This window comes from Musca autumnalis, unplaced genomic scaffold (genome assembly GCF_047663935.1).
Source record: "Musca autumnalis isolate F117 unplaced genomic scaffold, ASM4766393v1 scaffold_4, whole genome shotgun sequence".
NCBI lineage: Eukaryota > Metazoa > Arthropoda > Insecta > Diptera > Muscidae > Musca > Musca autumnalis.
Window position 1 is genome coordinate 3,409,060 of NW_027411977.1, and position 16,924 is coordinate 3,425,983.

The 16,924-nt window shown below is 32.6% G+C and overlaps 1 protein-coding gene across 8 annotated transcripts in view; it reads right to left on the bottom strand.

The window, feature by feature from the left end:
* The window catches only part of Msr-110, a 38,889-nt gene extending 23,400 nt beyond the window's left edge, over nt 1-15,489 (bottom strand). For 2 of the 8 annotated variants that reach the window (XM_073987224.1, XM_073987226.1), the window contains exons 1-3: nt 15,147-15,489; nt 14,726-14,893; nt 4,215-4,244 (exon numbers count right to left, since the gene is read on the bottom strand). In XM_073987224.1, the coding sequence (XP_073843325.1) occupies nt 4,215-4,244; nt 14,726-14,821 (126 nt within the window). In that variant the 5' untranslated portion in view covers nt 14,822-14,893; nt 15,147-15,489. The remainder of the gene's footprint in view (nt 1-4,214; nt 4,245-14,725; nt 14,894-15,146) is intronic. The other 6 variants (XM_073987229.1, XM_073987232.1, XM_073987228.1 and 3 more) reach the window with 4 other exon arrangements.
* Between the last annotated feature and the right edge of the window lie 1,435 nt (nt 15,490-16,924).

A 16,924-nucleotide genomic window follows, 5' to 3' on the forward strand; every position in this document is an offset into this window, starting at 1 on the left:
AAAAAATAATGTGTGCATATGCAAAATTTATGCACATTACATATTTTCTTATGCAACTAATATTTCAACAAGTGAGCAAAGGCTATAGTCGGGACGGGACCGACCATGTGATACCCTACACCACTACCCCTGTGCATAAGCTTTTCACTGGTAAACATTTCTTTTAGGGAATATAAACCGACTACCACAAAAAAATAATATGCCTCTTTGTCTCTGGGACCCCCATAAGCAACCAAAATTTCGTGACCATCCGATCAAAATTACGACCCGAAAAAAATGGAAGAATTGGATGCATTACCGACTATTGTGGTATCTCCCTTGTTTGACCACCTTCGCCAACCTGCTTTAAACCAATGTAAAGGTAATATTTTCTTCTTCCATTGACAGGCTATGTCGTTGGAATACCCCTACTAGAAGCCAATATATTCACAAAGAATAAAACTTTGAATTTGTCTCCAAATGAGTTTTTCCCTATTCCGACCCCTAAATATTATCCGGCTATCACTAAAATCAATAGGCTTCTTCCTATGTGGGACCCGCATCAACTCCCAAAAAATTCGTGACGATCCGATTAAAATTGCGACCTGTAGCGTGATTACAAACAAATCGGAAAATGGGATACATTACCGACTATTGCGATATCTCTGTTGTTTGAGCAGCTACGACAACCTACTTTACATCGTTGTAAAGGTGATATTTTCTACTTTCCTTGTCAGGTTTTGCTTTTGATATACCTCTTAAAGAAACAGAGATATTGGCTTTGAAATAAAACGTTGACCTTTCTCCAAATAAGTGTTTGCCCTTTCCGACCCCTGAATATTATCCGACCATCATCAAAATCAATAGGCTTCTTTCTTTTTGGGACTCCCATTAACCCCCAAAATTTCGTGACAATCCGATCAAAATTGCGACCCGTAGCATGATTACAAAAAAATCGGAAAATGGGATGCATTATCGGCTATTGCCATATCTTTGCTATTTGACCACCTACGACAACCTGCTTTACACCGTTGTAAAGGTGATATTTTCTACTTTCCTTTCCAGGTTTTGCTTTTGATATACCTCTTAAAGAAACAGAGATATTGGCTTTGAAATAAAATGTTGACTTTTCTCCAAATAAGTGTTTGCCCATTCCGAATATTATCCGATCATCACCAAAATCAATATGCTTCTTCATCTGTGAGACCCCCATTAAACCTGAAATTTTCGTGACGATCCGATCAATATTGCGACCTGTAGCGTGATTTCCAAAAAAATAGAAAAATGGGATGTATTACCGACTATTGCGATATCTCCGTTATTTGGTTACCTACGCCGACCTAGTTTGCATCATTGTAAAGACGAGATCTTCTACTTTCATACTTTCTACTTTTGGAAAATTTTCAACCAAAGCTGTGATATTTGTCAATATAATTAAAATCGCAAAAATGAAAATTGGGGTTTTATTTGCTACTATTGCCATATCTTCGTTGTTTGATCACCTACGAGCACCTACTTTACATCATTAGAAAGGTGATATTTTTTCCTTTCATTGTCAGGTTTTGCTTTTGGTATACCCCATATAGAAGCTGAGATATTGGCTTTGGAAAAAAACGTTGTCTTTTTATCCACCTAAGTTTTTTGCCCTTTCCGACCCCTAAATATTATCCGACCATCACCAAAATCAATAGGCTTCTTCCCCTCCGGGACCCCCATCAACATCTAAAATTTCGTGACGATCCGATCAAAATTGCGGCCTGTAGCGTGATTACAAGGTTTAGATGGACAGACGGACGGACAGACGGACGGACGGACGGACACACATAGCCAGATCGACTCAGCTCGTCGAGACATTCATTTTGATATATATAAGTATGGGTCTACGACAATTATTTTGATGCGTTACAAACTTTTTGGCCAAAACCAACTTATAATACCCTCCCCACATAGTGGTGTAGGGTATAATAATAGGTAAAAAATGATTGTGTGTACAAGTTTAAAATTCTCTTCAGACAATCGGGAGGTATCGTTCTATGGGGGCTATATTAAGGCCTGAACCTACAACGACAAATTTTAGGTGGAAAGTTGTTTACCCCCAAGGAAGACTTAATACCAAATTTCAGCCATTTCGGAGGGATATTGAGGCCACAACCTTCAAAATAGCAGAAATCGGAGAGTACCGTTCTATGCGGCTATATGAAGACGTGGACTTATGCCGACAAATTTCAAGTGGAAAGTTGTATACCCCCTAGGAAGACTTCATACCAAATGTCAGCCATTTCGGAGTGATATTGAGGCCACAACCTTCAAAATCCTAGAAATCCGGAGGTACCGTTCTATGGGGGCTATATGAAGACGTGGACCTATACCGACAAATTTCAGTTGGAAAGTTGTATACCCTCAACGAAGATAAAATACCAAATTGCAGCCATTTCGGAGGGATATTGAGGCCACAACTTTCAAAATACCAGAAATCCGGAGGTACCGTTCAATGGGGGCTATATGAAGAAGTGGACCTATACCGATAAATTTCAGGTGGAAAGTTTTATACCCCCAACGAAAACAAAATACCAAAGTTCAGTCATTTCCGTGGGATATTGAGTCCACAACTTTCAAAATACAGAAAATCGGGAGTTACAGTTCCATGGTGGCTATATGAAGACGTGGACCTATACCGACAAATTTCTGGTGGAAAGTTTTATACCCCAATTAACACTTAATACAAAATTTCAGCCATTTCAGTGTGATGTTGAGGCCACAACTTTAAAAATATCAGAAATCGGAAGGTACCGTTCTATGGGGGCTATATGAAGACGTAGACCTATGCCGACAAATTTCTGTGGGAAAGTTCCATACCCCGTAATATCTAATATCAGCCATTTCGGCCGGATATTCAGGCTACAAATCCTGGCATATGGTTTTGCATATGCTCATTTTATGCAAATATGTAAAAATATGTCAAAATGTGCACTATATGCAAAAAATTCTGGGCTTAATTCGTTTTATTTTGTGATAAAACGAGTTTCTGGCTAATCACATTCTCTCTACGACCATCCTAACCATCTATGCATTTGTATAGGATTCCGCTGTCTATTTATAAAGGATTGTACTCATTTACACCTTTTACAATCCCTGATTTCTTAAAGTCATTTCTACTGAAAATATGTATGTATGTGTTTATACGAATTATTGATACATTGTATTAGCAGATATTGTATAAACTTAGTATACACATATGTTTGTGTTTGCTAATGTTTTTTTTTTAATGTTTAGTGGCACTCCTATTTAAGGTTAGAAAAATTAGCATATTCCACAGATTATTATTGCTTGCTTAGCTAAGTAAAAATGTTTGCTTTTCGTTGTTATTTACCAACTTATACACTTCAGCATTCATATAAAAGCAAAACAATTGTATTAAATTGCCGGCTATAAAGAAAGAAATAAGGGTGTGAAATATAAAAAAAGATGATTTATACACAGCTACACATTGTAAAGTATGTATGTATATATGATGCCAACGCAAAAACCCCAAAGACATCGTAGTCATGCCATCTTGCATTGTTATTGTGTACTTACAATATTGAAATTAATTAACATCTACACATACCCACACTAATAAAGTAACCTGTAATTAATTATGAATATTTTTACGACATCTCCATAGCCATAGTGGATGCTTTTGAAAAAAGTGAATGTCTAAAGTCATATTCATAATCATTTGTTTTATCGCCTTTCTCATTATTAAGTTTATTATTTTTTTTTTTTGTAATATAATATTGAATTAAGCACTGAATGCTGCGGCTAGGGCTTCATTAGTGAATTATGTTTTTTTTTTCTTTTTACTACAGACACGAATTGTCTTCATCTACAAGCATAAATCATGCATTGTTTAAAGCTTCTGTAATGCACACATATATCTATCTAAAGTGGAATTACAGTTTTCAAAATAAAGAAGAAAGATGGAAAATAGAGGACAGAAAATGACATTTTAATCATATAGTACTTTTTAATACTTTTTAATGGTGTAGTGGTTGGTGCTGGCTAAAAACATTAACAAAGGTGCAATTGCGAAAGTTGCTTTTATTTTTTGCTTTTTGTTTTGTATGTTTGGTGCAAGAAAAATGACAAGTCAAATGGTAATAGACAGAAGAGAAGAAGTAACACAAAAACAACAATGAACATGAATTTTTGTTAGTGCTGAACGAGTAACGAAACGAAAGACTTAAGCAACAAACCTGTGGAGGATTAAAATTAAAAAATCCCAGCTGCAATTGTTTGATTGTGATTTTTGAGGGCAATTCAAATGTTGGTTGTTTGGATTGGTTGGTTGGTTCAATGGTCGGTGAAGGGAGATTCCATTATACCATCACATTGCGGTTGATTGGTTGTTGGTTTGGTGTGTAGGATAGGAGTTTTTGTGGATAAATGGATTAATGAGAGACGGGTGGGTGATGGTACAACAAATTATTTGCCAACAAACACAGACACATATTTTTCATATAGAAATTGAGAAAAAGATATAAAAAAAGAAAAAAGTAAAATTTAAAAATATTGCTGTTTATTAACAAAAAATTTATATTTTTATTGTAACGTAAAAAATCAAAAATATGTCTTAACAAATCAGTGTGTGCAAAAGTAATTTTTTACATAACTTATAGCGGCATGAATAAAGCAAAATATTAATATTGATGCAACTTCAGGTGAAATATAATAACTCAACTCCTTTACTAGTGGAGTATATAGTTGACATGATCCTGCAAGAGTCTAATATTTTTCAAACTTGGCTTGGTTTAGAAATGAAAAAAAAAATAAAACAGGTTCTGGAACAGAGCTGTATACCCATATATATTGACTTACAAAATCTACAAAACTACTTCCCATGAACACACACGAAAGTGTTCTCGAACATAGCATGACATCAGTCATAGTCGAAATACTTTGAAAATGTGGCTATCAATTTGCTAAGGGCTTAGTTTCATATGACCTGCTGACCTGCTCCACCGCGTTGACTCACACAGGATGTTAGCCAACCAAAATTCTATTACAATACAGAAACTATATCACTAATATCGTTTGTGTTTTGTTTAACTTCTCAGTCTAGTGAGTAAAAGAAATTTATTGTCAGGTTAAAAAATGAAAAAATCTTAAAATTCATAGAAAATACACGCCAAGCCTTTTTCTATAAAAATTATTACAAAAATCATATCTGTGGAAATAACAACAATACGAGATTTCTGCAATATACGTAAAAAAAGGAGTGAAAGTTCTTTGTTATTTCTAGAAGAAGGATAGATGTAATTATTAACACTCTAAAGCATTTTGGCCAGAACATTTGGATTTTCTAAAAATGGTTCGAAACTCACACCTACGCTGAAGTTATTGTAATACTGTAACTGCAATATTGTAATTAAGAGATTAAGATTTGCCATCGAGGTTTGATTTTTCAAATGCATTTCTTGCCAAAATGTAAATTTTAAATTTCTGGAGGAAATTTTATTTTTATTTCGAGAAAATTAGTTGAATTGAATGAATTGAATTGAAAATTAGTTTTAAAGACGATTTTTGAAATGCAGTTGAAAATCAAGTACATAAATTTGCAAATATTTTCGATATTCTTTTCCATCTTGAACATTTGAATAAAGACTTGTTCGATGTCTACTGATAAAGATGGTAGTGTGAAGCTACTCTAGTGCACAAATAAATGATATCGCATTTGTATCAAACGGGTTTTAGTAAAACGCGTCATTTATGTGATAAATTTCTTTTGAACAAATGTCAAATAAAAATACATTAGGCAAAACTCGTGTATTTTTATGTGTTTATTTTCTAAATTTTATTATAGTAACATTAATGAATAATTAATAATAAGACTATAATGGAAACTCCATATAACATTAAAGCATTTTATTAGCATTTCCATTAAAACTCAATTTAAATTTGAGCCATTTTAATTATTTTTAATGCAATATCCTAGTAGATAGAATATACATAGATATACATATATTATTCTTTTTATACGTCTGTATTTTCAATCATTTTGGGAATAAAATTCTAAATCAAATTCAACGTTTTTTTAGTACTGAAATAAATTTGCATATGTACATCAGATAAAATGCAAAAACATTGTTCGAAAATGTTGAACACTCATTTTGAAAATAAATGAATTTTTGCATCTTTTTGACGAATTTCGTGACTTTCCCATGGTAATTATAATTGAATCGGACGTGTTTTTGTTTTGCAAGTGTTTTTTTTTTTTTAATTATTTATAATTGCAAATGGATGGAGTTTCATTCTTGATTTATATTTTCTGTTCAAAAGCCACTTTTTGAAATGCTAATGGCGCATTAAGTTCACAATTATTATCGACTGCCGGAACTGATTGATTTTTTAATGTTATGCCAATTTTTCGGGAATGTGAAACAAACAGCACGCTTTGTGACCAAAAAAGAGCAAAACCAAAGCCGACTTATACATAAATAATGACCAGTAGCTATTTTACACGTCATACGCATTTAAATTATCTTACACTTAGAGCAATTTGTTGTCATTAAATAGTAAGAGATTTTTAAGTTGGCACGCGATAAATATTTCTATAGTTATTTCATAAGGAATTTTGGAGATGATAGATAAAAAAGTTACTTCCCCTCTATTTAAAAAAAAAATCAAAAAATGGTTATGAATATTTCATGCATTAAATATTTTATTTTTGAAAAAAATGGAAAATCTTATTTTTTTAATTAATAATATTCGGATTAGTCTGACCCAAAAAAGGGATTTTTTTGAAAGACACCCCCTAAATATTTTACATTTTATCCAAGAACCTTAAATATGACATTTCATGGCGATCGGTTAACGTTAACCCCTGAATTCTTATTTCTTTTCGCAAAAAATGCAACACAACCAGTATAACAGAGATATCTTCAGTCCGGGAGCACATAGAACAGTACGAAAATATGATGATGTTTAATCGTCAAGTTGTGAACATACAATATAATAAACATAGATCAAAGAACTTTTTAAATATTTAATTAGGTTTACATATGCGGCTACGAGAGTTTTTAGGTGTTTCGGTTGAATTCGGATTTAAACGAATTCATCAGTCACACTTATTCTTGAGCTCGAGTCGTCATAAAATTGAGAAAGGGTTCTTTGTGTCAATACAAAGAACTAAGAGAACTGATGAGCCCAAGTGGCGTTGGACGAAACTAGTCTTCTATGCCATCCCCAAAAGTAATCAATTTTAACTACATCCCACTTTAAACTTGTTGTTTTTAAATTTGAAAACAACAAATATGAGATTAAGCTTGATTTACCTATAAACAGTAAATTTCACTAGTATATAATTTAGAATAGCAAGTAAACGTAACTCTTAAACATTTTTACCCTATGTACCTATAATCAATGATAACACCACTGTATTATAATAGAAAAACAACAAAACATTCATAAGCAGTAACGCTTTTTAAAATGCAAAACCACATAAGTCACCTTTAAAGAAAATAAATTAGTATCCACCATCCGCCTGCAGCTATTGTGGAAGTAGGCCTACACTTATGGATGTCGCAACATTAAACACAGATACACAGTCGCAAATAAACATGCGTCATACATTATGACCGGATTCTCAGACGACGACGACGTTGGCTACCGAGACGAACTGATTGCAGTCACTGAAAACGAAACGGATTGCGAATGCAAAGTCCATGCAAATTTACAAAGAGCTTTTTTCAGATAATAAACGATGATAATAAACGACTTTAGCATTTGTTGCGCATATTTAAGTACTCTTATCTCGTAGTAATCATAAAACTTTACTTGCATTGCCCATTGTCGGTGTCTTCGGCGTCATTGACGTCGTCGTCGTCCAATGCAATTTAGCAAAAATTTACATTTTAGTTATTGCAACGTGAATGGTTTTACTTAGTAGTACATACATACACAGTTCAGCATGGGTTCCCTGTGGCCATAGAGTCTAAAACTAAAAATAAAAAAATAATAATTTTTGCCAAACAGGTGATTGTTTTATCGTCATCATCATTACCTTTTAGACGATTGTGGTTGTTTTCCATATACATATCGAGCCCTTCCCGCGAAAATGATGTAAGCGACATTTTTTCGATTTTCGTTTTTTTACGGAAATCTATGAAGAATATTCCAACACACCATCTCCCAAATTTTTAGCACTCAGCCATGTACCGTTACGAAATTAGAGCAAAAACAGTTTTGATGTAAGCGCCATTTTTGCTTTTTGTGTACATTTGTTTGTGACAGCGAATTGTCGTTTACATCAAATTGCACATTTACATACCATGTCGTTACTCAACTACATTACAAGAAATGCGTTTTAATCTTATAATTCTTCGAATAAATACTTGCTATAAAATTAATATGCTTTGTTTTTAAATTGTAGATAAGAATTACTCTAAAAATGATTTGTTTCAAATAATTTTTTTTGATGTAACCGCCACTTCTCAAAGTAAAAGCCTGATTGCGTGACAGCGAAAAATATGTAAGCGACACAAACTACCGTTAAATTGAAGATATTCCACAATTTTTTTATTTTTTCAGTAAGTAGGATTTAATAACAGAACTACACCAAATTTGAATAAAAATTTTTGGTTATGTCTAAAGTTATTCAATAAAAACAGTCTCCTTTAAAATTAGCTTTTTGTCGCTTACACCTTTTTCGCGGGAAGGGCTCGATATGTATGTATGAGGGAGAATAATGTGGCGCATTCATGGTTCGTGTTTTTATCATTAGAAAGATGAGATTGCTAAATTCACATTTTGCAAGCTGTGTGATTGTCTTTAGGTTACATTTTTTGGTTGTTAATCAAAACGCGAAAGTCATTTTAAATTTTATATACATATGTGCCATAACATATGTAGATATACGAGTACTTTACAAAGTGTTTCATTAAATATCATTGAAATGCAAATCATGTTCAAGCTCCAGTGATTTTAAGGTTTTCGTTCGCCACTCTCAGATCTTATGCACCAAAAAGTAGTTTTTTGATAGCCCTAAGCGTAAAAATGTATGATAACCTACGTATTATACGTCTTTGTTATTTGTCTTTCAAGCTAATGTCTTATTCTTTCTCTTCTGTGTTTTCTTATTTATAGTTATTTTTATAATTCAATTTAACCAAATATCACGTATTCTGTATTGTCATTTGGAGTTTTGGTCACAAACTAATTTTATCTGAAATTTATTTAGCAGTATTGTGTGGTTGATATAAACAAAAAATAGAGGTAATAAAAATGTATAAATATTTGCTTTGATCAATGACAATTGTAAGAAATCCTCTAAAACTTATTCAACTTGACATAACTTTAAGAATAAGTTACTATTTTATAACTATATATCGGGTGTTCCCTTCTATTATGAGCCGCGTCTCTTCCTGGATATTTGTGCGAAATTGTTTTTTCATAAACTTATGTTTTTATATTTCTCGCTTTTTTATTTGCCTATCCCTCTTTTTAATTGTATTTTTCTTTCTCAGCCAACAAAGACAACTAGAGAGTTTCCACATTCATACACAATTTATACTATCCATACTTAGGGTTAAGTTCCATTTGGGCATCTTTAATTAAGATGACACTTACTTGACATTAAGTTACTGCAACTAATTTGTCATGAAATGAACTTATCTGTCAAATAAAATGTTACTTATCTTATTTAATGTGCAGTTTCAAGATTTACGTTGTAATGTCAGAGTAAAATATGTGTGGTAAATAAAGTAAGTTTGTCTACACAATTACTTAGAAAATATGTTTGTATGTATATAAAAGTATCTGTTCTCACATTTTGTAGCGTGAATTTATTATTAATATTTTCAAGTAAGGAAATGTTATAGTTGTAGAATATCAAATATTCACATATTATAAAAAGTAAATTAATTGTTTGTCATTCCCAAAATTTTCTTCAGACTAGCGCTTATTGTCATGACAATCATTAGTTTATTGATTTATTTGACAATTGTCTTCATACATTAACAGTCATTCTAATACAAATAAATGTTCTGTTCCAGTACTGCAAGAATCTATTAATATTTACTATTTTTTTCGATAACATAAAGGAAAAAATGTTATCGTAGTAAAAAATAGAAGCTTCTTGCAGGTTCTCGAACAGAGCAAACATGGTTTGCCGAAACCCAATTTGTATCAAAAATGCTTAAGTAACTTGAAAGATATCGGTCGATTCTAGACTCCATTTCAGTAGATGGCAGTTCCCCCAGCCCAAACTGAATATCTTTCGAATATTAAGCGAAATTACCCTGTCGAGTGCCTTAGAGAAATAAACCATAATTCGATTTGGAACTTTTCATTGAATATTCGACAAATAAAGCACATATTTTCCTTAAAATTGTATTCAGTGGTAAATCAGGTTTAAATATGGTAAATTAACTAAGCTGCATTCACAGCAAACTGGTAATAATAAAATGGGTCATCATTTAAGTTGTCAATTCCATTGAGATTATCTGTCAAATAAATCACATATTTGTACAAAAGGTGCCAATAAAAATAAAGTTTTAGTATACAGATGATATAAAAACAATAGAAAATATACTTCTTTAATATATACATAGAGGAAGAAAAGAAGTTTCATGGCTGAAAAATATTCTGACATGGACCGGACATCAAAATGAAAAAAGTTTATTGAATGCCGCCAAAAACAGATATCTATATTTATAAAAATCCATTTTTTGTTAAACATAAGAAAAATTGTAAATCAACAAATAATATGTAGAAGAATATATACATACATTGGTCGATTGTAATTTATGGCATTCACATGTGCATGAATTAGTCAAATTTAAGAAAAATGAGAACGTATTGTGTTGCAAAATGTAATTTTTAAATATTTTACATTACAAAAAATGCTGATCATTCGTAGCACAATTTTACTAAACGTGACTAGTTTCACTGAATCACCTACCTCAGTAGTTTCAAGAATTCTTAAAACAACAACTTTAATGAAAATGAAAAAAAGATTAACAAACTCAATTTCCTTGCATAAAACGGCCATGGCATTTTGAAAAAAAAAAAAATGAAGAAAAATTGAAACTAGCACGCAGCTTTTAAACACACAAACATACAAATTGTAAAAAGAAAATGAAAACACAATGGCGGTGTTGAGAAGATGGAAAATTATTCTGTTTTTTTTCTACATTCATCAATTCGTTTTATACCCTAGCTTGGCTAAATGACTGACTGGTAAGATTGTATGCAATCAAAGATTGAGTAGAGAATCTGCCATACAAATAAAAAAAGAGTTGTTCGTATTAAGCACCAAAACGAAGAGAAAAACATAAAATCACCAGTAACCCACTTTCAAGGTTTTCTTACAACGGAAAGTAAAAACTTAGTTTCAAAGGCCAGTTTGGATATTTAGTGGTGCATGAGGGCATGGAAATTAATTTGAAAAATTGTTCACCGTTTGATGTTAATAACATATATTAAATATGGTGTTGTGTTTATAATAGCAAGAATTTGAATTACTAATTTTAAAATTACAACAACAAATTCCTATCATAATGATATAATGTATATTCCGAAGTTTCTACAATCACCTTGTGTTTCAAAATATGTGTACAACAATTAAATATGGTACACATTGTGAATTATGTTTAAGAATGTTTTCGTTCGTACTGGTAACTGAAAACTTTTTCTGGTTTATCACTGCTTCTATCTCCTCCTTACACAAAACAAAACCAACCTCGTAAGTAAGACCTACCTGAGTTTTATTCGGTGTTTTCCGACTAGGAGTATACAACTTATTTACACTAAAACAAGTGTTTTTGGCGACTACGTCATTTATGTGAAAGTTATTCAATCGAATTGACAACACAAATAAGGTGTTTTATTAAAATCTATTTGGTGTGAATGCGGCTTTAGTTATATTAATGGAAACCTTAGTTTTCTAATATTGGAGCTTTTACATTATTCAAATGGCATTTAAAAGTGAAAATATATGCTCTGTTTTTAAATTTTGAAAATTTTTTACTTTATAAATTTGTCAAAAGGTTAAAAAATAGTGGATTCTTGCAGAGTAATAGCCTTATTTTATTAATGGACAACCAATGTAATTTAGTCCAATCTATGATCTGATCATGTTATGTATGTTCCAGAATCTGCAAGAATCTGCAAATGTTTACTATGATAAATATGGATAGTAATTTATCCTTTATGATATCGAAAAAATAATAAAAATTAGTACATTCTTGCAGTTCTGAAACAGACCAATTATGTGAAAATATTTCTACTATCGTTTCGATCGAAGCGTTTTAAAATTTTATTAAAATGTTATTTTGATGTCACAAAATATGTACATATGTATGTAGATGTTTAAGGTCGCAGAATAGGTGCCATAAAGGAAATAGGAGAAATATAGCATCTCCATACTATTAATAAAACTATGTGTATATTGTCACAGCATACATAAGCGCCTCCAGTATTTTTACAACTGTTGAAAGACTGCATTGTTAAGAAACGTTGTTTTTAACATTTATTCATCTCTCTTTTACGATGCAATATTTAGTGGTAAAGTCGACATTTCATTTATAATAATTAACTACGTTGTGTAATAGGTTGCATTGTTCACAGTAGATCATGGGTTCAAAACCTATGATGAATGTCATCACATGTAGAGGTGAAGCGAGATGTCTGTAATGTAAAAGATGTCTATAAGCGATACCTTACTATAATTATTTGACAATGGGAATCTTACATCACTGTAATAATAAAACCGTTGTAGAGTAAGTTGTTGTGGGTGATATAACCAACCAAGTCATTGTGAAGGAACTTCTTTTACTCATCCAAAATATTTTGTTTATGTAATATGATACACATTTCTGAAAACTGATCCACCTGCTGAAACAGTCCCATTAAAAATGAATTCATTTATTTAGATAGAACTTTACATTAATTAATTGTCAGCGGGCCGAAAACTAGAGTTGGGTAATCTAGTTCCTAGTTCCTTGTACTAGTTCCAAAACGAATGAGTAACATCATGAAATGTAACGTTTGCTGTTAAGTATAGGCAGTTTGTTCAAAGAAACAATGTGGGCCATATAGCTCCTTTGGCACATCTCTACCGAAAACAATTGATTTAAATCGTTCCATAACATAACATAAACCGTTACTACTGCTTACATAGATAGTGGAATGTAATTTTATCAGTTTTCACTGCTTAAACCTTGACGCTAAGGCCACCGCAGACCGGGACGACCACGCACGTCTTGGATAAAAAGTGTTAAAAATGAATATGAAGCCCTCAACAAGACCCTAATGGCCCTATGTTGAACATGAACCATATATGGTAACATGGGGCGCCTTCGCCACGTTTTTGTTCAAAATGTTCTCATACCGACACCGTTAAAGTTTTTTCAAATATTATTTTTGGTACAAATATTAGCATATCTTGACTATAAGTTTTGATATATAAATGGTTATAATTTTGTTTTTAAAATATTATTTTTGAGAATTTACAAAATGTGAAAAAAGTGGCGAAGCCTCCCCATCCATGGGGCAGCTTCGCCATCGATATTGAACATTCTCAAACGGACTCTAAAACTGTAATTTACCATACTTATTCCTTAAATATCAACATTATGCAAAAAAGGAACATGTTTTCTATTGAATAATCAAAAATTATTTTAAAATTCACAAAAAGTAACCGATATTAGCGGTTAATTGAAGTAGGTGCCTTGAATTTAGGTACAAAAATCATAATATAACTAAAACAAGATACGTTTAGGATAATATTTGATTTTAACTTCATATTATAGTGTGGTATATCTATGCTATAAAGAATTTAAGTTAAACATGACATATTTGGAACTTTAACCCACCACGCCCCTATCATGGCGTAGGCGCCCCACCCCTTACATATTTCATAATATTAATATATTGACATTTGCAATTGCTTTTTTCATGCGAATTATTGGGATTTATATTCTTCAGTAGTTGCCTTCTAAAGGTATAAAATGTGTTTTTGATATCACAAAAGGTAAAGAAGATATCACAAAAAATACCCACCATAATTATTTTTCCCAATACCCTGAAAACACAAAACCGCGTGCGTCCGCTATTATACCTATGACACAACTGCCAACTTTTGGGAGATGATAGATCTTCATTAAACTCACAATTTTGCTTTTAACGGTTTTTTTTTAGCACTTATATTTTGCGAGAAAATCGGCGCTGGCAAACCCGCCCCAGTGGCGAAGGCGCCCCATGTTACCATACAACATTTATTTACTTTTTAATTTTAAGCAACTAATATCGAACAACTTGTAAATTATTATAACATTGCATCCAAAGATCATCCTTGAAGGAAGAAAGGAGAACTTTTCTCATATCAAAGAGTACAGCCTGATCTTACTCAAACGGCATTTAGAAAATGGTAGGAAATCACTTAAGAGAAACACTTTTACATTGGGGACATTCTCAGGAAATATAAGCAAGCCAACATTAACGGACTTAACCACCGTTGAAAAATGTGCTGTTGTCTCGAACTTTGGGATTTACAGTCCAAGGCGAACATGCTTATACCAAACCATGTAATCAATCAACTGTTTTTTTTCTGTGTAGATGTTAATCCAAATAGCTACAAATTTCGGTGATATCACCAACAAAGTCCAGCTTTAAAAAGTTTTTCTTGACTTTTTAAAATGTTTGTAATCCAATTTGATCAATTTTTGTGTTTTGTTTTTATTTGTTTTACATAATGAATAATTCTTACCGGTGGTGGCTCGCTAGCCGTGCTATAGACCTCGCTAGCAGCGTAGTCGGCCTTCATCTGGACAGTTGTCATTGAGGCGGTATCCTTTTCGGTCATTTAAATTTTACTTATATCCGCTTCACAGGTATTTTTCGCAACACTTTTAAAAATGTTTTTATTCTTTCTTAACTAAAAACAAACAAAATAAATAACAAAAAATCACAAATATATCACCGGTTCGGTTTCAGTTTCAATCAAAAAAATAAACAAGTTCTTTCTTCTGGTTTGAACAGATTTTCTTTGCCAATGGGGATACAAAGAAAAAGTAAAAGGATTTTTTTTTTTTGTATTTTTTGCCAGTTTAAACTCGAATTAAATTTCTTGTTTGCAGAAAACAAAAACGCAATGTAAAACTAGTTTTGTTTTAAAGAGATAGAATTACAATTATTGAACAAACAAAAAAACTTGGATTGAAATCGGTTGGTTGGTTTGTTTATTGGTTGTGGTTTTGGATCCGCAAAACACGTCTTAATACAACGACTGCCACTCTACGTCTGCAATTGTTCGGGCATTGAGTTTCAGATTTTTCTACAGATTTGTTAAAATTACTTTTTTGTATGTATTGTTGTGTATGTTGTGGACCGAAAAATAAAAACAACACAATCGAGCCAGCAATAAGTAAGCAACTTTAAAAAACAATTCATCCAAACAGGCAACGAACAAGCCAACCAACCGACCACCATTACGAAAACACCTCAGCGTACAAACGAACCAAGTGGAAATACAAAATAGAATCAAGTCCGTAGTCTGTCATTTGTTGCACCTCTCCCTTGTCCCATCAATTATAAAACTTGTTTGTCAGTCGTACCGATCATCAAAAGCCATCAACAGCAAGAGAAGGAAAAAACAGTAGACGAAAATTGTTAATGAAGCAAAAGCCGTAAAATAAAATAAAAACAAACAACTAAAAAAAAGCAAACACGAAGTAAAAAAAATAAAAGTAAGTTGTTATTTGGTGTGTAAGTGTGTATTTGTATTTAAATGTGGTGTTAATGCAACCCCTATACTACCTCAAACAGATTTACACCCAGCTCTATATTTGTAAGAATTTTTTACATTTTTTTATCAATAAAAGGACAATTTTTGATTGCCCATCCTAAATTATGATATATTCTCCACCACAATGAAATATTTTGACCACTGGAAAACTTAGACCTATGCCCGAAAGAGAGAGAGGGTTTCAAATGCCTTGCTCAAAATACCTGAAATCATTTGGCAACATTCTAGACCGAAAATGTAAATAAAAACTCCGAAATACCAGAAATCGGGTGATATCGTTATATGGGAGTTTTTCAAAACGTGGACCAATTACCACTGGTTGTACCGTTATATGTAGAGGCTATTCCAAAACATGGACACATGCCACAATTTTTGGTAGAGAATTTTTTGACCACTATTCCCAGTTATCAAAAATATCGCCGCCATAAGAAAGAAGCAGGCGCTACTTAGTTATACCCTCAGCATTTATGCTAACGAGGGTATATACAGATTCATACGGGCAATATGTGCCTCATCGAAATAATGGTTTTACACCTCAAGAATGTTTGGACAAAATGTGTTTCCGACAGTTTGGAGTCTATTTAGTCATGTCCGTCAGTCTGTCTGTCTGTGTCTGGCTGGCTGGTGTGCACGATAACTCTCGAAGGAAGCAACCGATCGGGTCCAAAATTAGGAATTCGTAATATTTTGTCCAAAATTAGTTTAAGGGCCTGTTTCACTATGTCGAAAGAAAATGATTGCGAACGAAAGACACCTAAACCTTAGTTTTCATGGCAATATTGACTTAGTGTTTGCTTTAAAACAACTACTAAATTTAAAAATCATACACTAGTTCAGTTGTTTTTCTTTCGTTTTCATTTTCGTTCGACATAGTGAAACAGGCTGTAAGTTCAAAAAGTGTAAAATTTTTCGATAAAATTGTGCGCACGATAACTCTCGAAGGGAGTAACCGAGCTGGTCATAACTTTGGACATCGTAATATTTCCACGAGACATAGATCAGGTTCGAATATGGGCGGCTCACTCCTTCGGGTACCTCCCACACAAAATTTCGGAAAAGTGCAGTTTAAGACCTCCTCTCGAATCCTTTTGATTTTTGTAGCCACAATTTGTATTCACTGGCCCCATTACAACGGTGCAAGTTTTTTTAGGGGCAAGTCCA